At 40.4% G+C, this 26,442-nt stretch overlaps 4 protein-coding genes across 10 annotated transcripts in view; 2 read left to right on the forward strand and 2 right to left on the reverse strand.

The window, feature by feature from the left end:
• The window catches only part of arhgef9a (Cdc42 guanine nucleotide exchange factor (GEF) 9a), a 54,177-nt gene extending 46,658 nt beyond the window's left edge, over window positions 1–7,519 (forward strand). For 4 of the 6 annotated variants that reach the window (XM_028588630.1, XM_028588634.1, XM_028588635.1 and 1 more), the window contains one exon: window positions 2,596–7,519. In XM_028588630.1, the coding sequence (XP_028444431.1) occupies window positions 2,596–2,771 (176 nt within the window). In that variant the 3' untranslated portion in view covers window positions 2,772–7,519. Of the gene's footprint in view, window positions 1–1,608; window positions 2,481–2,595 lie in introns of those variants that run through there. The other 2 variants (XM_028588633.1, XM_028588632.1) reach the window with 2 other exon arrangements.
• Window positions 6,514–14,066, reverse strand: asb12a (ankyrin repeat and SOCS box-containing 12a). Its single transcript, XM_028588637.1, has 4 exons — window positions 13,886–14,066; window positions 13,204–13,529; window positions 8,522–9,050; window positions 6,514–8,427 (listed from the first exon to the last, which is right to left on the reverse strand). The coding sequence occupies exons 2-4, from the start codon at window positions 13,486–13,488 to the stop codon at window positions 8,276–8,278; spliced, it is 966 nt and encodes a 321-aa protein (XP_028444438.1). The 5' UTR covers window positions 13,489–13,529; window positions 13,886–14,066; the 3' UTR covers window positions 6,514–8,275.
• Window positions 13,947–17,023, forward strand: LOC114562467 (uncharacterized). Its single transcript, XM_028588838.1, has 5 exons — window positions 13,947–14,014; window positions 14,392–14,464; window positions 15,696–15,917; window positions 16,129–16,281; window positions 16,349–17,023. The coding sequence occupies exons 1-5, from the start codon at window positions 13,947–13,949 to the stop codon at window positions 16,595–16,597; spliced, it is 765 nt and encodes a 254-aa protein (XP_028444639.1). The 3' UTR covers window positions 16,598–17,023.
• Window positions 16,879–26,251, reverse strand: zc4h2 (zinc finger, C4H2 domain containing). Of its 2 annotated transcripts, XM_028588916.1 has the most exons (6): window positions 26,135–26,251; window positions 25,735–25,858; window positions 24,830–25,001; window positions 24,391–24,563; window positions 18,287–18,449; window positions 17,463–17,576 (listed from the first exon to the last, which is right to left on the reverse strand). In XM_028588916.1, exons 2-6 carry the CDS (start codon window positions 25,785–25,787, stop codon window positions 17,463–17,465), a joined length of 675 nt encoding a protein of 224 aa, XP_028444717.1. In that variant the 5' UTR covers window positions 25,788–25,858; window positions 26,135–26,251. The 2 variants fall into 2 exon arrangements, with proteins under 2 accessions (XP_028444718.1, XP_028444717.1); XM_028588917.1 differs by lacking the exon at window positions 26,135–26,251 and having other exon boundaries at window positions 16,879–17,576; window positions 25,735–26,093.
• Between the last annotated feature and the right edge of the window lie 191 nt (window positions 26,252–26,442).

A 26,442-nucleotide genomic window follows, 5' to 3' on the forward strand; every position in this document is an offset into this window, starting at 1 on the left:
GGTGTTCATGACATGTGGGTCCTGTGTCATGCTTGTCTCATACAAATTCCACACCTCAGACAACTGTTTGCATTTTTTCTTTTACTGAGTTAGGGTGGTTGTTGGTGCTTATCTTTTCCATTTACATCCAGCTTGTCAAAGAATAGCCCAAACAAAGATCTGTTTGTTGTGTTTCTTTAGTTTCATCACTATCACTATCAGCATCTAAATTGTATTTGCCTTTACTTAAAAACCTTAAACCAGTGATTCCCAGGGCCGGGTATTGAATTCAATACTTTTTAGACACGGACCGAAATGCCTCTAAAGTATCGAGTATCGAAAAATGCCTCGTCATTCAATACCCAATTTCAATACCTAAGGAATAAATCTCATCAGCATCAGTGAGCCAATAAGAATGCAGCATGCTTCTACCAAGATCTAATAATGTCTGTGATTGGCTGTCTAACATTACACGTCGCAGAGACACGCAGGAAAAACTCTACGTTACACAGAGATGGGGCTCACGCAGCAGGAGCTGGAAAAAAAGACAAAGATTTGTGCCATAATTTCTTTTTGTTTTATAAAATTGGTATCGAAAAAGAAAAAGAAGTATCGTTTAGGAGTCGCGGTACCGTTATCGGTGTAGAATATTTTTGATACGATACCCAGCCCTACCAGGAGGTACTTTTGCTGTTGCCAGGGGGTACATTGAAACACTGTGGAGCAGCTCAACTCATTTGCAAAAAAAATTATAATAGAAATCATGATTTGATTAATAGAATATATCAGCTGTAAGACCTGAACACTACATGTTGCAGCTATGTAAGAGTGCTTGGAAACTAGTTAGCAAGCGAGCACAGAAGTTTAAACAGGTATTTAGCTAAAAGTAATGGCTCAACAGTTGAATTAGTTATCTAAAAGTGTTGCACAAGCAGCTGAAAGGGTTGAGCTAAAAGTGGGCCTACTGACTAAACAGTTCAAATAATTAGCTAAAAATGGTTGAATCATTCATGGATCTAAACATCAACAGTTCAACAATGTATGAAAACAATGAACAATATCCACTTAATATAATGAATAGTGTTATACCTTTGGAATTGATGAAGTTGTTCATGGAACAGGGCTGTGGGGGTACATCAGACCAACAAACATGACACCCTGAAGTCAGGTGAAATATTCACGGTTATCGTGTTGTTTTGACTTATTTTGTGATTTAACACGTTCAGTTTTAAAGCCAGATATGTCAAAATACTGTAAACTCCAACAACTAGCAACTATCTCGGTAACAGAAAAACATGTCAAGCACGTTATTCAAGATGCTAGCTCCTCACAAAGCATCAGACAGCGGACCCACATGTCCAAAACTGCTGGTGTCATCCTTTAAGATTTAACCATTTTAGTGCTAGGCTAGATGTTTGTACATTTACCATTACTGATGTTCTTGCTATTGCCAGTTTCACAATAAGCATGACCATCCATTATGGTATTAATTAACCAATGACCACTGCTGGAATGTTCTCTCTGACGTTAGGATCCCTGTAGATGTCTGTCAGAAGTAAATGTTGTGTGTTTCTAAGTGCTGAATGTGTACATGGCTGGCACAAGGTGAAGTACTCTCTTGAATTTCAGATTCATTTATAGATTTCATCTTGAGAAAGAGGGCCATGTTGTATGGACATGGTTTGAGAATGATAAAGGTATATGCATTAGAGTTCTCCTTAGAGCTAGCACAATAAGATGCCATGGCAACTGCTGAGCAGCATTGGGAGGTGTTGTGATTAACACTGGCATTGGAGCATGCGGTCCCACACCAATCTGTTTACAAGCATTATCTTGACCAGCCAAGATAAACTGGCTCCTCTAACACACATAGATCAAACCCTTCTAACTGCTAAAACAGTGTTTGGCAAAATACCCCCAACAAAAGACACTGTTCCTCATCTTTTCATTTTATTTCTAAGATGCCATGGCATCTTTTGAATATTTCATCTCCAAATATTGACTGTAATTTTTAATTGCACTAGCATAGTTGTGATGCTTGTAGACTGTAGCTAAGTGACATTGTAGGCTGTAGTTAAACGCATATTAACGGCTTTCTGTTGGCTCTATTTTTGCCACTCTTGTGTTCTCAAGTGTCGAGGGTGCTATTCAAACAAATGTGCTGTCGACAAACATGGAAGAACACTGTCTCTTGCTTGGTTTTTTTCCCATCATTGTATCAGATGTCAATTCAGATGTGGTTCTCTTGTTTGCCTGCTACAGAGTTTGATTGAATAGCATCTTCAGTCTCCCTTGTGTCATTGCTAGAGCTGAATTCCACTTTTCTTCTAATTCAGCTGTCATCATATGATCATACTGTATCATATCTCAGGTTTAATATGCAGGAATGTTAACACTGAAGGCTCATTTTGTCCGTCTACGTGCCTGCTTTCTTTGGAAGCATGACTTGATGTTGTGTTGTTGTGTCTGTTTCAGATACATTACTGATAATGTTTCCTGTTTGCTATCCACCTCCCTTCTTTTTCTCTTGCTTTGTGCCCTGCACTGCCTCCTTGTCCCTCTCCCCTTACACCCCCCCCCCCACCCTTCTTGCTCTTTTTGCACCTGCCTTCTTAGGTGTAAACAGGTGCACGCCCCCCTCATACCCGCCCCCCCAGGACCCCCTCAGTGCGGGGCAGTATGAGGTAACGGAGGACATGGCACAAGGAGAGGTTTTTGAATTCAGTCAATCCAAAAGAGGCCAGGCTCCTTTCTGGCAGAATTTTAGTAGATTAGCTCCATTTAAGAAATAGAGATACACAGACTCTTCTGAAGGACCAGCTATTTTTCTTAGAAGCACCAAACACTGGATGATCATGTCCCATGATGAAGAAAAATACGAAAAACAAACACACACACACACACACACACACACACACACACACACACACACACACAAGGGACTTTTGAAAATTAACCATTGTTAATATAGAGGTTGATGGGAAGCAGCAAGAGGACTGAAGACTTGGATTTAAAACATTGAGGACAAATTACAACTTTACAATTCATATATGTCAGTAACGTTCTTAGTTATCATGCTTCTCCAGCCGAGTCAACAGTCATGAACTCTTTCCCTTGGATTCTGCATCTTCACGCCACCTGAATGTCCTGCAGTTCTTTAGATTGTTATATTAATTCATTTTGAATCCATCATCTGGAGAGAAACACATGGCTAAACCAGAGCATTGCTAGTCGTATGATTGTGTCCAACAAAGCTGAGATCTTGCTGTGCTGCTGTGTGAGATTGAATAATGACGGGCCTCAGCTACCGGCTGTGGCGTGTGAAGGGCCTGTGAAGCTCGAGTGTCGGCGTGGTCTCCGAGTTCGATCCATTCTGACCCAGCCGGGCCACCTCTAGCGCTACTGATGTCTGCGTCTGGATCTCCTCCTCACTCCCAACGCTCCGTGTTGCTCTCGCTAGCTGTTCGCATTACAGTAGCCCTCTCTTCTTCACCGACGCTCACAGTGTTTCCCTCACTCGCTGCATCCCTCTCGTGTCCTCTCTATCTCCCTTCCCACCTGCTCAGCCTCGGTGAGTCAGTGGCTCTCAGAGGAACAGCTTCATTCTCTTGGAAAGCTGCCATTGGCCATGATATGACGGGTCAGGGAACAAATCAATAGTCGGAACATCAATAGAATATTTACATCCTTTCACCAACCACTTTTGACAGGGTATTCATAACCGATCACACCGAGGGGCTGTGGGGTTTACGTTTGGCGCGAGAGAGCTTGCCGCTCAGATGAAACAGCTGGGAGCAGGAGATAGGCAGGCTACGGTCCACCTGCCTTGTGTCAGAGCCCCTCCCCCACTCTCCCCAGAGACCACCCCTGTAGCACTGTGCTGGCAGCTCACTGGGCGTTTGGAAAGAGAACAGCCTACCTCCAAGGAAATCCACTGAGAGTTGAAGCGGTTTAAAATAAGATCTTTTTTTCACGTCAGCTGTCAGAAGAAAGGCTCCTTCAGTTAGCTTAAGTATTTTGTATTGCTCACATTGTGTAAAAAAAAAAAAAAGAAAAAAAAGCACAGCACATATTCAGTCTAAGGAGTACTTTCCTTTGGGTAGGAGTGACGCAAACGTTTGCCACAGTGTGAGAAATTAGAACGAACCCTTAACCAGCAGAAGAAGAAATGGTTGCAAAAAAAATGGCAGAAATTCTAAAGGGACAGGACAACCATAGCAGTCGGTTGTGAGTCTGAAAGAACGTACGCTGCAGAAGTGTGAGCCGATACCACAGAGAGGCAGAGAGGTGAATTGAATCTGTAGCATGCAGGTGTCCTCTGACAGATCCACGCGTCTCTAAAGGCCGCGCTCCTCTGCGTTGTTTTCCCAGATCTGATCCGTGTTCTGGCAGTTAGCTCGGCACTGTTAAGTGATTTACAGAGAGCTGGTGCCTGATCAGATTGATTTGTTTAATCAACTGAAGCTGCTGTGGGCAATCCTGCCACATGATACTACAACAGAGGTGTTAGGAAAGATAAGATCTACCGAGGAAAAAACTACCGATTTACATACATTATGAAGGTGTATTCTTTTCTACAGTTGGAATGTAAGTGACACATGAGTCCTACACGGTCCTTTTCTGTATGCTTTGTGACCTCAGATACAGAAGTACATTTTGTGTTGAATTATATCACCTGATGGACAGTACATATACAGTATGACAACTTGTGCAATGTGATAAATCATTATATATCTTCGCTCTTCACTACGACGTGATATGAAAGATTTATATATCGTTCTATGTCATTTGTTTGCCTTCTTATAGGCCTTATAACCTATTGGGGAGAGAAAAAAAAAGACCTTAGAATTGCTTTGTATGTTGTGTAATTTATGTTTTGTTTCAGTAAAGAAAGTTGAGAAATGGCTGAGTTGGCTGCTGGTGTCTGTAGAGATGGCTCCCAGTGAGATTGTTTTGGAAGATAATTCCCTGGTCTGGCGCTGCAAAAAGATATGGTTCTCAGGCCATGATAACCTCAGGTCCCATGCTACGCCCCCCCGCCCCCCTCTCTTGCCCCCATTCCTCTACTCTACGCCACCACCAACATACAGACATAAGCATGCAGGCAAACACACATACACTCCACACACACACACACAAACACGCACACACACGCATAATCATGCGCACTTGCTGGCCCGTTCTGCTGCGGAGAAGAGAGATGCTATCTTAACAGTGCCTTCCAGCATTCCACTAGTGATTATCTATTCAGTTTCACAGGCAGATTTGAATTAGTCATGTATTTTCCCTTCAGTGTGGGACTTGCATCTCTCTCTCTCTCTCTCTTTCTCTCTCTCTCTCTCTCTCTCTCTCTCTTGTTCTCTCAAGCACACTGGGAATTCCTCGTTCCCCAGTGCATGAGATCCACTTGGACAGAAACTTAGAGGCCAGGCCTTTTCCATATGAGTAGATACTGTGCTGTCTGACTGAAATACACCTTATTATATTATATCACACGTACATAGCCGTAATTTTATTGCACAAAAAGAAGTTAATTCTAATTTCAGACGTTTAGAAACTGCATAGAATTCCTTTATTGTTATCTATTTAACATGCTGAAAGGTGGTCTCATTTGAATTTATAGTAGGAAACAGATTTCCATTAGTCAAGTTCTAGGTTTCACTTTTCAAAGTATATTATTATCAGTGAGTTATGAATCAAAATCTATCATCTATTTTATCTTTATCAGCTACACTGTAAATAATGTAAAAAGAACAGATCATATATTTGGATATTGGTATTTTGCGTTGGAGACGAATGTTGTTCCAGTTCTAGCGTGCGGTAGACCTCAGTACCAGGTAAATGCATGCTCGTGGCATCCAATATTTTGCATGAGACTTTAGACAACTCTTAACAGATTGTTTAGTTTCATTTAACTTCCAATGGGATTTTTTCACACCGCGGAACCATTCATTTGTGAACCCATGCCATCTCACTGCCGGGAGTTCTTTTCTCTGTCCACCTGTCTCCTGCTCACGACATATTACAGCTTGTAGCTTCTGTTTTTATTTATTAAGTAGAGGGGAACATCTTTCATCATGCTGAATCAAAGACTGAACTGTTGATAGGTGAAATGAAAGGCACGAATGCTCTCTTTGCCCAGATATATTGGGTACTATAAACTATAAACTTGCTCTAAATCTTTTTTACTTTCTTTTCTTTTCTTTTGACTCCAACCTGCACTGTCACGATCCAAACTGCTGTTTTTTATTTTATTTTTTTTTAATGCCATTAACTGCTGAGGCAAAACGGGTATCATTTTCTATGACAACAGTGAACCAAATAGGAGTTAGCACTGATCATGGGTGTTTGTGTATACATTTGTAGTCAAGCAGAAGAGCTGAATAAATGCGAAACCTCTCGGGATGAGCTAAAAATAAACATAATCCTGAAGATGCACACACACACACACACACACACACACACACACAGCATTGCAATTCATTTAGTGCTCTTGTTTCTGATTAAGACATGATTCTTTGAAGTACAATGACATGACAGTACAAATTCCACACTTGTATTTATTGAATGCAGTATTAAATAGTACCAGTTTGGCCACATTGTTAAAAAGTATGTATATATTGGTTTTATTTTTCTGATATAATTATAATTCTGCCCTTGTACTGAGAGCTGAGAGGACAGCCTTCTGTGTGGAATTTTTTTTTTTTTTTTTTTTTTATATTTCATAAAACCAAGACAGCCAATTTAGCAGACTGTCAATTGGATGCATCAGAATTATGTAATTCCTTTGAGTCCAGGGCGTACGTGAGTCGCTAACCGCGTTCACTCACATTTAGCATAGCGACTATCTTCAGTAGGAACTCCTTGCAGTTGGTTATGCAGTCCTGTGTTGTTTCAAAATAGTCCGGGTACAACAGAGTCTTCACTGAGCCATATATTGATGTGGTGTCCTATGACAACAAGGGTAACAGAAGACTGACATCCCACTTTTGGAATCTATCCATTGTATTATACCATCTAGTTTGAGGTCTGGATTTTTGCCTATCACAGAAAATTGAATTCACAGTATCCATATCCTATGTCACCATATGCAAACATTTGTCATTTTCTTTCTTGCTGACCTTTGAGTTTGATTATTTGTTGTAGAAATGAAAAACCTGAAAAATAATGCCTATTCAATCCAGAAACTGTGAATGGAAGAGTGGAGATGTCAACTGTATGTACATTATATGTTTTGATGTAATCAGAAGCACTGGGAATATGTTGTACTTCGCTGTAAAAATAAATCCATATCTGATATAGCTGTACTTTTGTTGAAAATAAAACCTCTACAGAACTACGTTTCCAGGCGTAAATGTGTGAGAGAGAGCATTGTGCTGAGCTTCCTGTTGTATGACATAATTTCCTGTTTGTATAGGTCCCCATTCCCAAAAGCTGACACGTTAACTCCTGGATGTACGTATTACAGAAGAAAGATTTAAAGGCAGTAGATCACAACATCATCAGGAAGGTGTTACGTCACAAAAGAAAATTTTTAACTTCCAACCACAAATTTGGCCTGCAAATAACTATGCTGTAATCAATAAGTAATGAGACTTATGCAAATATGTTATCCCGTTTGGCCATGCTGAAGTGTAGGCTGATCACTCCGCTTCCTATGTTTGAAGTTTTTCAGGCAAGATCTAAGACATCCTGGTGTGATGCAGACACTGTCGCTGTGTGTGTGTGTGTGTGTGTGTGTGTGTGTGTGTGTGTGTGTGTGTGTGTCTCCAGTTGTCTCTGGATGTCTAAATAATAAATAATAGAAGTGAGACTATATCTGATTGTGTAATGTTACCTATGAAGAGGGCAGAGCGAACAGTGATGCAAAAAGGCATTAACAGATGTTCAAAATTACAAATGGGAAGCATCAAATTTGGACAAGAGCAATACGCAGTATTACTGTGGTCTCTAGTGGTCAACTGTGGTCTTACACTTCCCAAAAACATGGCAGATTTTCCAACATGGAGCCCTTTAGGATGATCATATTTCTGTTTGACAAAGACACTCCAATGAGCTTTGTAGAGCTAAAATAACTATCTATTTGAACTAAAGCTATTTATCTAATAGGAGTCAAACATTTCAATCTTATATAAATAATTAAAAAAACAAGACTTTACAGCACTGGGACTGTATAGTGACCTCTATGTGTCAGAGTGTCTGTTATTGTAGGAAAAGCTCAAATCAAATCTCCAGTCATAAGCGTACAGCAATGAGGTAAAACTAATGTCGCTGGCTATTTATTCTGATGCTAAGGTTAGCATCCGATGAGTTCACAGGTGTCGTGCTTCAGGTAGTTCCTCAGGATCAGAGGAACATCCAAACTGTCAACAGCATGCTCCTTATTGGCACAGGGGAGGCATCTTCGAATTGCCAGCCGAGTCTGCGACATCAGTGTTTTGGGACAAACTGGAGCAGAAAAAAGACAAATGCAGGTGGATCAACGTTTTGAAACTTTGAAAACTTCAACGCTTCCAGAACCAGACTACAATGCGTGTCTCACCTCTCTCTTTGAGCAGCAGAATGAGAGCCTCATTCTGCTTTGTAGTCTTGTCAATGATCAGCGTGGGCAGATACACGTCTGCCCCAAAGTCTATGAGAAGCTGGATGTACTCCACCCCGCAGCCATAACGCAGACACACCTCCAGGACTGTCTTTGGCTGCTTTATCCTGGCCAGCATCTTCTCATCTGTGCAGTTAAAGTCGGGGTCGGCCCCGTGGAGAAGGAGCAGTTTGAAGCAGTCCAGGTGTCCATAAACAGCTGAGATATAAAGGGGCCCTCTGCAGGCCGTGGCGTTGGCAGCCCACTCGGGGACTTTGGGCCTGACGTCCACCTCGGCTCCCAAGCGCAGCAGCTCTCGGAGCACGTCTATGTCGCCCTCCCGGGCTGCAATCAGCACCGGGGAGCAGTTGTTGTACTGGCTGCCATTAGGATCGGCTCCGGCCTTCAGCAGGGCAACCACGCAGTCTAGATGTTTCCCACTGACTGCTGTGAACAAAGGCGTCTGGGCCTTCACATCCAGGCTGTCAACCTGGATTCAAACACAGCAATACACCAACATGTTGTAACAGTGGGAAACATTCCTGACAAATGGTGATTTGGTGTTTCAAGAACATGCACTATGTATCATTAAAGCTGCATTGATTGATTTATTTGGCTGTAAACACAACATTGACATATTTTCACCTCAGAGGAATTCCCTATTTATACATACAGAAGACACCGAGCAAAATTACCATTTATTTATTCACCCTAATGACTTCAGTCCAATATTCACTCTCCTTTTAGCTTTGTTCCATCTCCACCAAGTCCTGAGGGAAATATCTGGCATTTTAGCATGTAAATGATCAACTATTTCCATAGCCAATCGCTAAAATTGTCCATCTGGTGTTTGGTACTGGTCCGGTAGCATATAGTCTGTTTATTGAAGCTTTTTTTGTTGCTGAAAACAGCTGCCTGCAGCTTCAGAAAATCAACTCTGCACTCTGGAAAAGATGTGAGGTCTCCACTTCCAAAATCGCGTGGAAAACCAAAACAAAGAGCTAAAATACGCTAAAAAACATTCTGTAGAACTGAGGTAAACTGCAGAGTTGGGTAGTAATGTTGTGTAGGTTTGTCACTACCAGTGACCCCTTTCCTGTTACACTTACTCATTTGATCCATTGTTCAATTTAAAATATTGATTAGTGCATGTTTAATGCCCTAAATTGATCTAATTCTGGTCTAATTTCTTACTCTTCATATAAATAGGTGAAAAATACCTGCTGGAAGAATCTATGAACTTTTTTGGGAGCTCTTACATAAATTAAATGTGTGATAGCTGAGTGGAGTGTATATAATTTGGGTTATTAAATAGGATACTTACTATATGTTCATTACACCCACCAGCAGGCACAGCTGTAGTGTCCCACCCGCCCCCTCCACACCTACTCTCAAAGATCCATCTCACCATCCTCATTTGAGAGCTGAACAAGATGATCTCTCAAACGTTGTCACCAAACAACAGAGATACAGACTATGTCAGACTGTTAACCATGCTAAAGTACTCTGGGACCCAAAGGTTAAACCTAAAGGTGTATTTGGGGGACACCTAAATATAAGAAGCGCTGTATCGAAATCTGAACAACTTGAACAGTTGCTAACACATTCCAACCTCGACTTTTTGTGTCTTTCTGAGACTTGATTAAAACCCACCACTTCAAATAGTGCTGTTCATATTCCAGGCTACAACATCTACAGGCGTGACCGTGGTCATGGTAAAGGGGGCGGAGTAATGATTTATGTCAAGGACAGTTTTCAATGTGTACACATGGAATCAGTAGGAGATGTTTTGGAATGTGTGGGGATAAAAATTAGGCTGTCTCCGGAAATGTCATTCGCTGTTCTTGTTTTGTATAGGCCTCCGACAGCAAATAATATATTTTTTTATCACCTAACTGACATTCTTAAAAAATGTGAGGCAAAAGAAATACTTCTCATGGGGGATTTTAATATAAATTGGATGGATAAAAATAGTAGAAAAAAACTAAAGGAGATTACTAAAAAATTTAATTTTACCCAAATAATTGAAAAAGCAACTCGGATTACTAAGACTTCTCAAACACTTATTGATCTAGTTTTTACTAACAAAGCAGACCGTATCGGTAAAGTTTATAATTTAATAACCGTTTTTTCTGATCATAATTTAACATTAATTGCAAGGAAACTGTCAAAAGCGCGTTACCGAAATTTAAATAAGGCTGATATTAATGAATCTGTACTCTATATCCCCAGGAAAGATATTGAGAAGTTTGATAATGAAATAAGACAGGTAAATTGGTTTGAAATGGTAAATGATAAAGACATTAATGTAGCTACTAGTGAGTTGATAGAGAAGTTTCAACAGCTTGTTTTTAAACATTCTAAAGGAAAAAAGGTAAAACCTAAAGGCAAAATCCCTCTACCTTGGTTAAATGATAATCTATGGAAATTGATGAGAACTCGAGATTCAGCATTAAAAAAGTCTCATAAAACGGGACTTACAACTGATCGTCTGATCTACAATGGACTTAGAAACAAAGTCACTAAGCAGATAAGACAAGCAAAAGCAACATTTTATCTGAATACAAGCAAAGGGTAATTCTAAACGACTTTGGCAAACTATAGACAAACTAACTGGAAAGATGCAAACTAAGAGTGGAATAATAGAGCTGAAAATAGATGACGAAAATCACAAGGATGGTCTAACAGTTTTAAACTATTTTAATAATTATTTTATTGACTCAGTGAATGAAATTATCCAACATGTTTCTGGATTGCCTCATCCTTGTTCATCACCTCAGCCTTCCACTTATGATCATGAGGCTCTGTGTTTTAAACACATTGATTATTCTAAAACGGATAAAATAATACAATCCTTATCGAACTCAAAAGCTAAAGATTTCTGGGGACTTGATAGCTCCCTCATTAAAAAACATAGGGAGATTTTAACACCAGCTATTACATATATTGTGAATAAATCCATTGATGAGAGTATCTTCCCCAGTGTTTTTAAAACAGCAGTTATAACACCAATTCATAAATCAGGAAGCAAAAATGAAATAAGCAACTACAGGCCTATTAGTATATTGCCTGTAGTATCTAAAATTCTTGAGAAAGCCATGATAGAGCAGCTAAGATCACTTAGATTGTAATGATTTGTTGCACTCCATGCAGTTCGGTTTTAGACGCAACCATTCCACCGACGCAGCCTGCTGCTATCTGATAGAAAGTATCAAGGCCAACTTGGACAGAGGGGGCACGGTGGGTGCCGTGTTTCTGGACTTGCGAAAGGCCTTTGACACGGTAAACCACGGTGTCCTCCTGTCTAAGCTCTCTAAGTATAATTTGTCCATGGAGACATTGCATTGGATACAATCATATCTTTCAGATCCGATGAAATGTGTGAGGGTAAAAAATACATTGTCCTCTCTGAAGCCCTGCACAACTGTGGTCCCGCAAGGATCCATTCTGGGACCCTTGTTGTTCAGTATTTACATCAATGATCTGCCGGCTGTGTGCAAGGGCATAGAGATCATCATGTACGCGGATGATGCCGTCATCTACGTACATGGGAGGGATATGGAGCAAGTAGCTACTAAATTGTCCTCAGCCATGGACAAAATAAGTAATTGGCTTAAATCTTCTTGCTTAACACTAAACATCGAATAAACTGTTGGAATGTATTTCGCTAAGTCCAATAAAGTTAAAGATATGCCTAACATCTATTTTAATGGACACAAAATTAACATTGTCACAGAGATAAAATATCTAGGACCAAACTCTAAGTTTTAAAAAACATATTAAAAGAATGTGCAACTCTATTAAATATAATATCTCTGTTTTTAGACACATTAGGAATAGTTTGACAATTGAAGCATATTTCATGTATTTCAATGCCATGATCTCACCACACATCACCTAGTGTTTGTCCTGTTGGTCTCAGGCCAACGAGACTACACTTAAATCCCTCAGATCGGTCTATAATCAAGCGTTAAAAGTGCTTGATAGAAAAGTCCTTCGCTATCATCATTGTAATATCCTCAGTAAATATAAAATATTAAGTTTTGATTCCCTAATTAGATATACAAACTTAAGAACAGTCTTTAAAATTGTTAATAATATTGCTCCACCCTCAATGAAAAAATTTGTAGAACTTTATTCTGAACATACAAACAGAACATCATGCTCCACTGTTCACAGAAATTGTGCTATCCTGAAAAGATCCTCTGCCTTTGCACAGACAGCCTTTTCATTTAAAACCATTAAACAATGGAATCAACTCCCAGGCAGTCTAAAGTTGTCTGTAGATTTGAATAATTTCTCTCAAAACTTAAAGAAATACATCCTTGATAACCAGCTATGTGAGCATCAGCACACTTAAAAGTTTACAAATGTAATATTGAGGTAAATGTTTTTGACTATGTTGTATATATTTTAGGCTGTGATGGTTTTTTATTTAAACATCTGATTAGTGTAATCTTGCATGTATTTCTTATTACTATTGACAGTTATTTGTAATATGTTTTAATATTGTGTGCACCTGCCCGGGGACTGCAGATGGAAACTAGCAATAGCTAACTCTTTTCGTAAGATTAATGTATTTTGTACATTGTCCCTGACAAATAAACTAATAAAATAAATAAATAAATGATGCTCTCTCTCACCTCTGCACCGTGCTCCAACAACACCTCCAAGCACCTCAGGTGTCCCAGAGCAGCGGCAGTGCGCAGGGGGGTGACCGGGACCCCCCACCCGCTTCGGGCATTGATTGACCTCCTGTAACTCTCCTGAGACAGAAGTTCGGAGAGCAGAGTCACGTTGTCGCTGCTCACGGCGTTGTTCAAGGCCTGACAATGCTCGCTGTCCTCATCATCCTCCTTCGGCTGCAGCAGGGAGAAGATCTTCGAAATGTCCATCAAACTATTGTTGACAGCTTGGCCCAGAACCATAATGTAACCCCCGAGGCTGGTGGATGTCAAAGCCCATCCATCTGCAACGGCAAACATGTCAAAGAAAAATGGTAATGCACCTATTTCTGTTAGGCACGATTTTTTATTTTAACGTAACAAATGTCTACGTGAAAGTAAAAGAATGACGTTTCTTACCATGGCCTTTTACACGACTACCAGAAGACAATGCAATTTGTTTGCATGACACAGCTACCTTATGTAACGCACATCAGAGCAATACGACCTAAATCTATGCCATAGATGACTGCATTTTATACTGGTAGACAAAAAGAGAATACTTTTCCTTTAAGAGCCTCAGAATTTGCTCAGTAGAAACAACGTTACATGGTTTGTGTCAACAGCAGCAAACTGAAATGTATTGCATCAAGACACTCACCTCAACTAGTTGCTTGTGACATCAAAGGAGAAGAGAAGTTAAACACTTTCAAAACGCTCTAATGAGTCACGTGGAAGAAAGAACGAAAGAAAGGTCCTCCAAGGAGTGTGTGATGCTTCCACAGGAGCTGTGAGTTGTGAAAAGTGCAGTATGGCGTGTGTGTGTGTGTGTGTGTGTGTGTGGTGTGTTAAGTGGCAGAGGGGGCCAGAGCACTTTGCTTGGGGGGGTTGGGGGGGCTAATTTTAGGCCACAGATGGGCCTGGCTAAACTTCCATTCTTGGAGACTGAAGGCTCCGGTTTATAATTAGAAAGGTGATACAAGTGTGACACTCAGTTGGTGATTGCCGAGTGTGTCCTGAATAAAAACAAAAATGAAATAGGAGATGTCTGTGCCACAGTGTCTCAGTGCATGGAGAAACATAAATCTCCATGTTCTGTTTTAACTTGTTGAACAGGTAATAAAGACACAACAGCCCACAGCTGCCCTGTTGGGTGTGATGACGAAGCCAAATAATCAATGAGCCAAGGCCGTTAGTGTACCTGTATGTGCCCCGCTATCACACCAGGGCAGCCATTTCGGTAAGTGTCAGCTGTGTGACTGTCAGAGGTTTAAAGGAGCGGCCAGTCAGCTGTTCCTTTTCCAAACCCAGCCATGTCTTCAGACCGTCCCGTGTTTAGAAGGGAGGCTGTGACACACCACCATTCTTTCAGCAGATGGCCCGAGAGTCCAGATTCCTGGCATTGTACAAATACATGAGGAAGCACAGACATGGAACTATTACATTTGGATAACTAAGACTTGCTTTGAATGCAAACTTCCTGAATCCTCACCCAAGAACAGTGGCAAAATAATCATTAGCCATTGCAATACAATACAAGTCTTATTTATTAACCAATTATGTTTTAAATGGCAAGAATGTAATATCTATTTCTGGATCCATTATATGACAAAACAGCATGTTGTTTTATCTAACATATGTTATATTCTGTCAAAAAAGTGGACTACATAAATGAAAAACTGAAGTATAAACTCCGTTACCATGCCGACAGCTTTTACCTCCCTCTTAGTGATAATTATGGAAGATTTGATGACCATAGTTTGAGTTAAAACTTCTTTTTATAGCCTACCCACTTTTTCGAGTGGAACAATGTGAAAACTAAACACAGTGCACACAGCCTATTGTATGCATGGACCAAAGGATTTTATACTGCACCTTTTTGTCTGTGTTTGTCTAAATATTGCACGTTATATTTGGTATTTCACATAGTTTTGCACTTGTAATTGTGATTCTTGTCACTTTATACTTGACTGCACACCCTCTGGTTTACATGTGAGGAATTCAAAAGAATTGAATCTTTAAATAAATGCATGAAGAAATAAATATGTGGAGGCGCTTGCCCTTGCCGTCCGCCTGTTGGCCACCAGGTGGCGCTAGTGGCTCACTGATGGCAGGAAGGCACCAACACGTAAAAGAGCAAGAAGGGTTACTCTTTGCACACAGTGAGTTTGGTAAAAAGCTAAAGCCGTGTTTTCAATGACCTTTGTTTCAAGTTTGTTAATATTTCACTTTGGTGTGGCTAGACGGTTGATTTCGACACCGGGATGTATTTCTTCCCAACTGGAGCGCTGCTGAATTTCCCGCTGACGTTGCTAAACAAACGTTAGCTAGCTAGCTAGCTGCTGTTTGAAAACTGAGCAACCGTTAGATAACGTTAGAGCTCAAACTGTGTCCCCTACAAAATGGAGGAGGAGGAGGAAGAAGCCCTTAAAAACCACTGCAGAAGAATGATTTCTCGTGTCCTCCCCCAGCCCTCCTCCTCGGACAGGGGGAGATCCACGCAGCACGGAGGAGCCAATGGGAGGGAGAGGAGGACCGAGTTCCGAGATCTCCGGGAATGTAACGTTAACCTCCCTGTCCCATACTCCACGTCCTCCCCCAATCTCATATGTCAAGGTCCTGAAGTCCAGACCGCCCCCCCTCAACTCATCTTAATGCTGAAGCTCAAAACATTCAACGAGGAGATGAAACGGGTCAGTTGACACTCTTATGTGACTCTTTTTGCCATTGTTTTTTTGTATACGTGCAGTTTAGTGTCCAAAATGATGAGGGTCTTATTTGAGACAGGTTAGGGTAGCACAGGTGGTTTAGCAGGTTCATAATGAATGAAGGACATTGAATGGGGGAGTTGGGACACTGGGATTGTTCTCTCCTCCTGATGTGTTGTGTTGTGTTGTGTGGCAGGCTGCAGAGCTGGAGCTCCACGATCCCGCAGTCTGCAGCGTGTGTGAGCGCCAACAGGCTTCTCTGGCCTTGAACATTTTTATCAGGAGGAAGAAGACACAACTGCAGTTCCAAACACTGAAGGGAAGACTAAACACCCACTGGAGCTATGGAGTAAGTGGAATAATTGTGTCAATTTCACGGATCCGAAGTAAATATTCACAGGATTTTAACAATTCAGTTTCTGTTACAGGAGTGTGAACGTTGGGAGAGTTTGGGCAAACTCTCCCAAAGCCTTTTGATGCCCACCACTGGATTTGGGAGGAACAACTTGGTGGATGTGTGCGGGTCACGGCAACCTAGGGTTGCCTTAGCAACAGCTAAGGAACGTGAAGTTACCCTAGCAACAGATGAAATGAGGGGTTACCCTGACAAAAACGCTACAGGAACTCATTTAACGAGACCTCACTGTGCTTTTTCAGACAGATAGCTGCAGACATGATGGGCACAGTATTAATACAACGAAAGGTATACTATTGTGTTGCTGTCAAACATATTCCTATCTCTATATTTTGACACACAGGGTAAACCCACCCATTTACCCAATACATATTTATCCATATGCTGATGGTGGTTACCCGTCAGCACAGCTACAGCTGTATGTAGTGGTGTAAACATAAACACAGCTGGCTTTATGATCACATCACTTAATGTGCAAAAAAACAAATGTCTAGCCTTTGTTTTTGAGTGTAAAAAGGGACATGCTAATAATAAGGTTAGTATAAAACATCTATTTATTTACTTATCACTGTATTAAAGTTAAACACACGACACTATTCAGAGCAGATGACTCTGGCCTGTTTGTGGTCACTTGAACAATGTAAACATTAAAAGAATGTATTCTATTTAACTTCAATTAAACCTATTTGTTTTTTCATTGGCACAAACAATACACAACAGACAGCCATGGAAGCACACATGCATTGCAAAAAATTAGAAAGTACAGTACAATATCTAAGGCAAAAAAACATGGGCAAAATGATGTGGACAGTTTATCAAGTTCCTTTTTGCATTATTGCAGTTACATGGTTACGGCCTAGTAAACCTAATATACAAGTCATACAGTTACATATAAACACATCCAAAGCACTGATAAAAACAAACAACAGAATGACATTACCGGATCCTCCATCAATTTCAGTTGACAGTTCATGAAAGACTTGTTAAAATGGGGACTGTTTGTGGAAATTGTCCTGAAGCACAGATCTGTTATTTCAGTCATAAATGGCTGATCTTAGATCAGTGTATTGGACCAGGTCCCTTTAAACCCACAGAAGCTGAAGGTAGAGTGGGAGCTACTCATCCGGCTTCCTCTTGGGCTTCTTTGGGTTGCGGGAGCGGCTCTTGGCCTTGCACAATGGGCAGATGGGAGCATTACGATGAATCTGCTGGTGGCAGGACAGGCAAGCCTAGAGGGGGGAATAATATTAAGTCTAGGGCTGGGTACTGAAATTGGATACTTTTAGGCACAGGCCAAATTGCCTCACAGTATTGAGCAGTGACAAATGCCTTGTCATTTATTACCATATTTCAATGCCTAAGGAGTAAATCTCATCATTGTGAGTGAGCCAATAAGCATTCAGCATGCTTATACCAAGATCTAATAATGATTTTAATTGGCTGTCTAACTTTATATGTTGTGAAGGCATGCAGGAAAAACTCTGTTGTGCACAGAGCCAGGGGCTCAGGTGTGTGTTGTTGGTTTTTGAGAAGCTTCACTACAGTGTGCGTCACAAAAAAAGATTGATTTGTACCGTAATGTGTAATGCTATTTCTTTTTGTTGAAAATGCATGAAATATTGATACCCACAGACACACTCATGTGTCTGGGTGTGTCTGACTAAGCGCATTATTTTGTTTATCAAACTCTAAGGTGGTGTCTGAGTTTGTTCATTTTCTCCATATATGGCATAACTAGCAGCCGATTACATCTTGGAAATTCACAGTGCTTTTGTAATTAAGAAAGAAAATGCAAAGTCCAAAATGGCTGATATGTTATTAGGTCAGACCATCTACAGACTATTCAAACTTGAAAGAAATGACTTTTCTATCACGATTGCAGCTGTTTTATATTCATTTTAATGTTGATTGATTGATCTTAGGTCAGTAGGAGCAATACCTTCATAGGTGGGGGTTGCTGTCTGAAGGTGGCCGTCTGGCGTGCATCTTGCTTCCTGGAAACCTGAAGCTGCTGTGCTGCTGCTGCAGCGGCAGCGAGGGATTCTGGGATGGCGGGCTCATGTGGCTCCTTCTGCCACTCTGCTTTCTGCTTCTCAAAGTAACTGTTCAAAAGCAAAGACAGAGCGAAACCTAGCTAGCTGCGATTCTCATTTAGAGCTTATGAATCATATCACAGTTGAGATTTTCCCATCTACGCTCTGTATCAAGAGATGTGTAGGGGCAAAACTCAATACAAAAGGAGACTACAATAAGAGAACATTATAGTCATCTCACACATCCTCTTTATATGTACAACTCTGAGCAAAAGTCCAGTCTTTGTAAGAACGTTTGTCTGCACGCACGTGAGTGTGTCTGTGAGTGTGTCTGTGAGTAAGTATGTGAGTGTGTCTGTGAGTGCGTCTGTGAGTAAGTATGTGAGTGTGTCTGTGAGTGCGGAGGGCTGGGAAAGAAATTTGTCCTTGGACTTTATAGCCTGCTTGGCCCATTTTCAAAAATAATAAAAAGTGATATCCCATTTCTTTATGCTCTCTGGTCTCTCTCAAAATAGATTTTTGATAGAGTAGAGCATCAACAGAACCAATGCATTGGGCTGTATTTCCTATTTAAGGATTACTGCAAGCAAATAATAAACCTTATAAAAGGTATAGTAAGCTAGTATAGTATACACTTTTTGTTAAATTCAACAAATATCTCCTCACAGTTACCTAGCTCTCTATTTTTTGTGTGTGCTCAAAACAAAATCTAGTGTTAATACACAGCCCTGGCTGTGTAAGTAGAAAAACAGAAAGGAGTGCACGAGCCCCAAAAACTTTTCCAGCCAATCGGAACTTAGTTCGGCAGTTTGACAGTTGATTGTTTGGCACCATCGCTTACTGCACCCTTAACACACACACACATTTCAATATTTCAGTTAATATGATGATAATGTTTGTTTTCATACAAGTTAATACAATAATATAACAGTTGGTTTAGTTTGGGTTTGTTATTATGAGGTGCATGCATCCAGCTGAATGTCCTGTAGCACTGGAGCAATCCCGGAAGTGGAACGCAACTACTCTTTTGTTGACATGTCAGTCTTGCAGAGTATCTCAAAATGTACCCAAAAGCCCACAGCCGGAGTGACTCTATCACACCTTAAATAGTTCAGGTAGGCACTATTACTGTTAATTACTTTTCTGGCACCAAGATGCACAAGTGATCGTTTTAACATCTCCCCAGATGTCATCATAAATCTCTCTGTAATGAGTTCTGTCTTCTAAGTAAAAAAAAAAAAAGTAAAAGTAAAAACACTGAAGGACAACAGTGATAAGCCAGAACATTTTAAGTATCTCGCAAACTCTGAGAAAATCAAGGAGCACGCCACCAAGGTGGAAAAGAGAGACGACTACCACCTGGCCAAATTAACTCGTCATCTGAGCTTCAACACAGAGCACAGACAAACTGAGAAGCCAGCCTGCCACCGATGCTGTCGGTGTGCAGAGCAGCAGTGGTCCAGCACACTTCCTTACTACTTAAACTTCCCATTTGTGAAGAAAATTTCAATTTTCAGTTCATACAATATCCAACCAAAGTGAGAAATTACAATACATCTTTTAATTCCCTATGTAGCGACACCCATACCTGAGTAAGGGACCAAATCAACCACGGCAGAATCATCTCAAATAAAAGGTTATTTTCTACAACACAAACATGATCCTTGGTTAGGGCTGGGCAATATTTCAATATTATATTGATATTGTGATATGAGACTAGATATCATCTTAGATTTCAGATATCGTAATATGACAGAAGTGTTAAAGGCTTCTGTCTTAAAGGCTGCATTACAGTAAAGTGATGTACTTTTCTGAACTTACCAGACTGTTCTAGCTGTTCTATTATTTGCCTTTTCCCCACTTAGACATTATGTCCACATTACTGATGATTATTTATCTAAAATCTAAGTGTGAAGATATTTTGTTAAAGCACCAATTGTCAACCCTAGAATATCGCCGCAATATCGATCGAGGTATTTGGTCAAGAATATTGTGATATCTGATTTTCTCCCTATCGCCCAGCTCTATCCTTGGTTGCATTAAACATTGGCAATCATGAATAAACTAGTCACCATCATTTCAGATTCGCTCCATAGTAAACTGTCCAATTTTTATATCATCCACTGTTGATGAATGTCAGACTGCAGTTTGTACGGGTGGGAGCCTATCTGTCAGTCCCCCCTGATGTGCCCACATCGTTGTGGAGAACAGGGACTTCAGAAGCTTCAAAATGGATTAATTACTGACCAGTTTCTGAATCCAGAATCAAGACAAAAAGATGGGAAATTTAGTTGGACCAGAATTTCTCAATAGACCTGTCCATCAAGAGAACATCAGATACTTATAATAATTATTCTTTCTATTCAAATGTCCTCCACATTACCACCAAGACATGTTACAGAGGCCTCTTGGGAGTAAAAATGTAATTCATGTATTTTTTTTAATTTTATTCAGACTGATCTCATTAGTTGGCGTACGTAGGACATGCCAATTTGTGTGCCATTTTGGCGTGTTATCAAGACGCATAATTGCTTTTTAGCGTGTTTATCAATGCCATGTGGCCTCCATTGACCTACATTACGTGTGAATCGTCGCCGTAGCGAGTAGTATGAAAGGACGGAAGCCTGTGGTTGGTTGGGGTGGCGGACGGGTAAAACACAGGGCTTACACCCACGAGAGCAGGGATCACGTCCTGCGTGTGGCGTTTATTAAGTGCTTTTTTTTTTTAATAAAGCCTTCCCCAATGTTCTTTTCCTAAACCCAACCGTTTATTGTTTTCCTAAGCGTGTGAGGTTGGTCACGGTCATGTTTTTGTTGTTTTTTTGTGTTACTAAAGCCTTTCCCAATGTTCTTTTCCTAAACCCAACCTTTTTTGACGTTCTCGCGATAGTACGGCATGTTCTCGCAATAAGACACCACGTGGTAATGCGTACAGTTAACACACCATTTGGCTTTAGGAAAATGGCGTGTATGTTTTACGCAAAGTCATGATGCCACATTGAGCCATTAGTGTACGGTACGTGTTGCTTTGATGTGTCGAGGTTTATAGATATCGCCTGTTGATCCCAAATACAATAAAAAAAGTGAATGGTAACATCAATAAATGGCATTTTAAAAACAAACTGTCTTACTAACTTGAGATAATCCAAAGATTTTACCTCAATAGCTATGAAAGCCTGCTCAACATTCCATAATAAAAAATAATACAATCTGACAAATCATTCAGGGCTCCCACTGAAATAGTATTTCCTCTAAGGAAATTAATTTCCTCCACCTCACAGTTTTAAGAATAAGCTGCACTTGGGCGCCCGGATAGCTCAGTTGGTAGAGCGGGCGCCCATATATAGAGGTTTACTTCTCGATGAAGCGAGCCCCTGGTCTATCCATCACCACCAAAAAGAACTGTCAGTAAACTCTAAATGCACCGATGTTTAACCCTGTTGATTACTCCTGTACTATTGTACAATGTTGCATTACTGTGGTCAAATTGCATTTTAACCTTAAATCTGCGGAATTCTCTTCTATTTAAATAAATCAGCCTTGAAAAACTTTGATCATGCACTCAACTACAAATGATGGTAATTTCTTTTCTTGTTGAGTGCTGTTGCAGTCTGATGCTGCATATTATATAGTAGACCAAAGCATCCTTGATAATAGACTGAGGCAATAGGTCAGTGTTTGTGATGGAGTAGTTATCTTTGAATGGGTGGAAATGTCAACATTCTGTAAATAAGTTTATTTTCTCAAAGTCACTGACGTGGTGTACTGCAAGGCTCCATTCTTGGACCTCTTGTCTTTGTATTTGTTACATTTATATGTACTTGTGGCCTATAAATAAACAACATTAACGGATATACTCACCAGTGTTGGGACTAACTCACAATAACTCTAATTCTTTTTTTTTTTTTTTTTTTATTGGGTAACTAAATTACCGATATTGAAAGGTTTGTTACTTCATTATTATCTCAGTCAGGCGTAACCCCTGGATTTCACCAGTCACAGCTGCACCCAGTTCCGACTGTATTTGTGCTTTTACCATAAGTAAGTAAGTGTTGTGGCTTTAGCTTTTAAGCCTGGAAGGGAACATGCATTCAGTCGTTTGTGTGTCCGTGTCAAGGTTATAATTGTTGACGAAAACGAACGAAATAACAAAAACTAGGTGGGGAAAAAAAAATTTTGTTAACTGAAATAAAAATAAAAACGAGGCATTACAAAAAAACAATAACTAAACTAAAACTGTAATGTCTGTTTGCAAAACTAACTAAAATGAAATAAAATTATCCAGTAAATGTCCTTAGTTTTCGTCTTTGTCAATGTCTTTCCCAGAGCAAATAACGTTATATCTTTCAGAGTTGACATTTCCGAACATAGACCTGTTTTATTCAGTCTATGCCGTAGACATAGTTTCCGACTGGGAACACCGACATTCCACGTCAAATTGAACACAACATAGTCCATGCCCCTCGCCTGGCATCATAGTGGTACCGAAAGACGGAAGAAAGCGGCAGAGTCCTATTTGATTATGACTGTGTCAGATAACAGCAAGTGCCTCACAGTGGAAGGTGGTAAAATAAGTGGACAATTAAGGGAAAAATCCCACGAATTTGAAAGTACATTTTAGAAGCGCGCACAATGAGGCTAACCTACCTTACCTTAACAAGCAGTGACAGAGCAAGGAGAACGCAAAGCCCCATTCCCCCGAAACAGAAGCTAATATAACCCCGGTACAGGGCGTGGATGTATGGGGCCAGGGCCAGACAGCATGACGGAGACAACCGCAGGACAGAGAACACTACAGGCGTGTTTTCACCGGCGACCCGATAGCTGCTGGTTAGTAAATACGCATCAACACTAAAAGCGTGAGGAAGCGTGGGTTAATATGTGGATTGATACTGGGATGTCTACAAAACTGTGGGAGTCGATTGACTTCAAAAATTTCGCCACTTTACTCGAACCAAAGTTCAAAACACCTGTTTGTGTATGTCTTCTTTAGTCTGTTGGCTATTTAGGTTTTTTCCTGGCACAGTTACTAACACATTTTGCACTTAACTGCTGCGTCTTGTGTAGACTGTTTACATACAGTATCTCACAAAAGTGAGTACACCCCATGTTGACCAAAATGCTGCCCAGTGTATCGCCACCATAAGTAATGACATAACCGACAAAGCAGCTGGCTGATATTATTGAACGACCACCGCAACCAAGAGAGGTTCTTGAGCATAAAGTCTTAATTTTGCACAAAAAGTATTTGGCTAATTGGTCCAGTATTATGCGAGATCAGCTTCGGACAGATACACACATGCACAAATAAAACATGATCCTGGCAGATATAATAATAATAACAGTACTGAGATGAAAGCTATAGGCACGTTAAAAATGGCAGCATTTCAAGAGGTAACTAAAAATGTACGTATCACGGTAGCGTATTATTTTGGTGAAAGTAATCAGTAAAGTAATTGAGTTAGTTTTTTAACAGAGGTAAGTAGTTACTGTGTCTAATCATTATTTTTTTTGTACCGAGCACAACACTGATACTCTCAATGTCCCTGTAGGCCTGATTATCTTTGGACTTTGCACAGTACACAATATCAACTTTGTTTTAATGCTTGTACATAGCATCACATTCTGTTCTGTAACACTATGTTGCGGTACACTGAAACGTCACTGTTACTGCAATCACTCTGTGAGACGTGCTACCTAAATGTATTTATTTTCAATGTATATGCATATGTGTGTGCAAAAATGCCATAAAGACAGTATTTTACTGTAGCACTTTGTGTTTGTGAATTATGTGAATTTGACTGTTTATATGTGAAAAAGCACAATGGCAATAAAGTTAAAATAAAAACTGTTCATTGTGTGTCATGTATCATACAAATGTTGAACAGACATGTAGACAAGAATATTCAGGTGTGTGTGTGTGTGTGTGTGTGTGTGTGTGTGTGTGTGTGTGTGTGTGTGTGTGTGTGTGTGTGTGTGTGTGTGTGTGTGTGTGTGTGTGTGTACTGACTCCAGGGAGAGCTTCTCCTCTTCTTCGTTCAGGTTAGGGAGTCTGTGTAGACCTAAAGTCATCCTGAGGGCATCAACATGCTCCTTCAGAGGTTTGTACTCATCATGTAGGCGGCGAGTTGTCTCTAGCAGCTTATTCAGGTCATTCTCCGACTGCTTGATGGTGCTCTCCATCTGAGAGACAGAATTGGGAATTTCAGAAATACACATGTAATATGCTCTGTATAAGCTATTAATGGTTGCACCTAGTCATTACAAATTTTATACTGAAAATAACACAGGAACTTGAATTGCCATCAATGTATGTTTATTTTGTGTTGTTGGTCTAACATTGCTATTCCCAATGCTGTTACTAAATTCTACCCATCTGAAAGCTGAACTGAGATTTCAGCAGCACTTCCTCTACATTCAGGGTACCTCTAAATGTAGGACTCTCTCACCACATTGATATCTGCATGGATGAGTCGCAGCTCCTCCACATGGGCCATTTTCTCTTGTAGAAGCAGATCCATCTCTTGTTTGTACTCTTTCAGGTGCTTCTCCTCAGATTCCAGAGCCTCAAACTCAACCTTAAGACGGGACTTGATCTTCTGCATCTGGACAGTCTTGTTCCTGCATGGACAAAAGACACCAGCTGTCAGGTTATTTCCCTCGCAGATGCAAAAAATAGAAAGAAAGAACGATTAGCCCTTACAAAAACAGCCACATCTAAAACACCACACTTTTTTGTTCCATCTGTCATGCATTGCTTTGCATTTTTGTAAAATGATGAATAACTTCACAGACGTTGTGCATTGATCTTAAGCAGAATTATGAATTACCACACACGTTAATTAATGTATTAAGTGAATGAATTAATGTAACGTTAACGTATTTTGCACATATGTTTTGCGGTTATTAAACGTGGCTGCAAAGAAGACATCAGGGCAAACAAACACCATTCTGTCACCGGTGTTTAGTTTGATAATGACAGACCGATGCGCTTGCTAGCTAAGTAGCTAGTTAGCTTCCCCACAGAAATAATAGGCATCGCACATCTGGCATTTTGTTAATACACATCTGGAATGTTGATACATGTACGATCAGAACATGCACCTCAACTACAGCTTCTCTATATCTATGTCTTATTTAGCCTGCAGTGATTGATTCCCAACACTGTCGGAAACCTGCTAAAACCAGAATAGCAAAAACCTATTAAAGACAGCAGCAGACCGGCTAATTTTAGCTAGCTCAGTAACAAAAGCGAAGCCAAGGGGCTTATTCTTGGCCGGCTAACGTTAGCTAAGAAAACGTTTCTTAATTTGTGTCAAACCTCTGACAACAGTACATTTTAGCCAAGTCTTACCGTATTTCCAAGATATTTTCTAATTTGCACATGATTTCTTGTTCGTCCGCCATGGTTTCGCAGTCCTTGGGGTTCAGTTCGCCAGCTCAGTTCCCCGTAAAGAAGGCCACGGTGGTCTCCTCTCCTTGTTGATAAAAAACACAATAGCCGGTGTGAGCGCGCACACGAGCACGCGCCCGCAATGTGAAACCGTGGCTACGGTAGCACCATAATATACAGTCTATGGGTAGCACCGAGAGCTCTGCCACACGCACTCTGTGATTACACATTAAACCTGAAATAGCCTATAGGCCTACTACAAGTATCCACTTCCACTTAAACCATGTGTTACACCGCGATGGAAACAACTTCACTTCATTTAAACATTACATGTAACATTAAATAAATGAATGGCACTTACAGCAAACTTCCTCTGAGTGAGTAGTGTAAGGAACAGAAACAAAATCAACTCAAGGGACAGAAAATTAGTGGCCAGGTTGGATCAGTGGGCAGAGCAGGCAGCACATATACTGACAGGTTTATGCCTTGACGCAGAGGTCCACGATTTCCTGTATGTCTCCCCCCCCCTCTCTCACCTAGCTGTCCTGTCAATTAAAGGCTGAAAAGCCCAAAATAATTTTTTTAATATATAGCCTATGTTAAATGTTACAAAACACATTGTCACAACAATAAAACAAAAGTATATCCTACATTAAACATATTATATTC

This window comes from Perca flavescens, chromosome 10 (genome assembly GCF_004354835.1).
Source record: "Perca flavescens isolate YP-PL-M2 chromosome 10, PFLA_1.0, whole genome shotgun sequence".
NCBI lineage: Eukaryota > Metazoa > Chordata > Actinopteri > Perciformes > Percidae > Perca > Perca flavescens.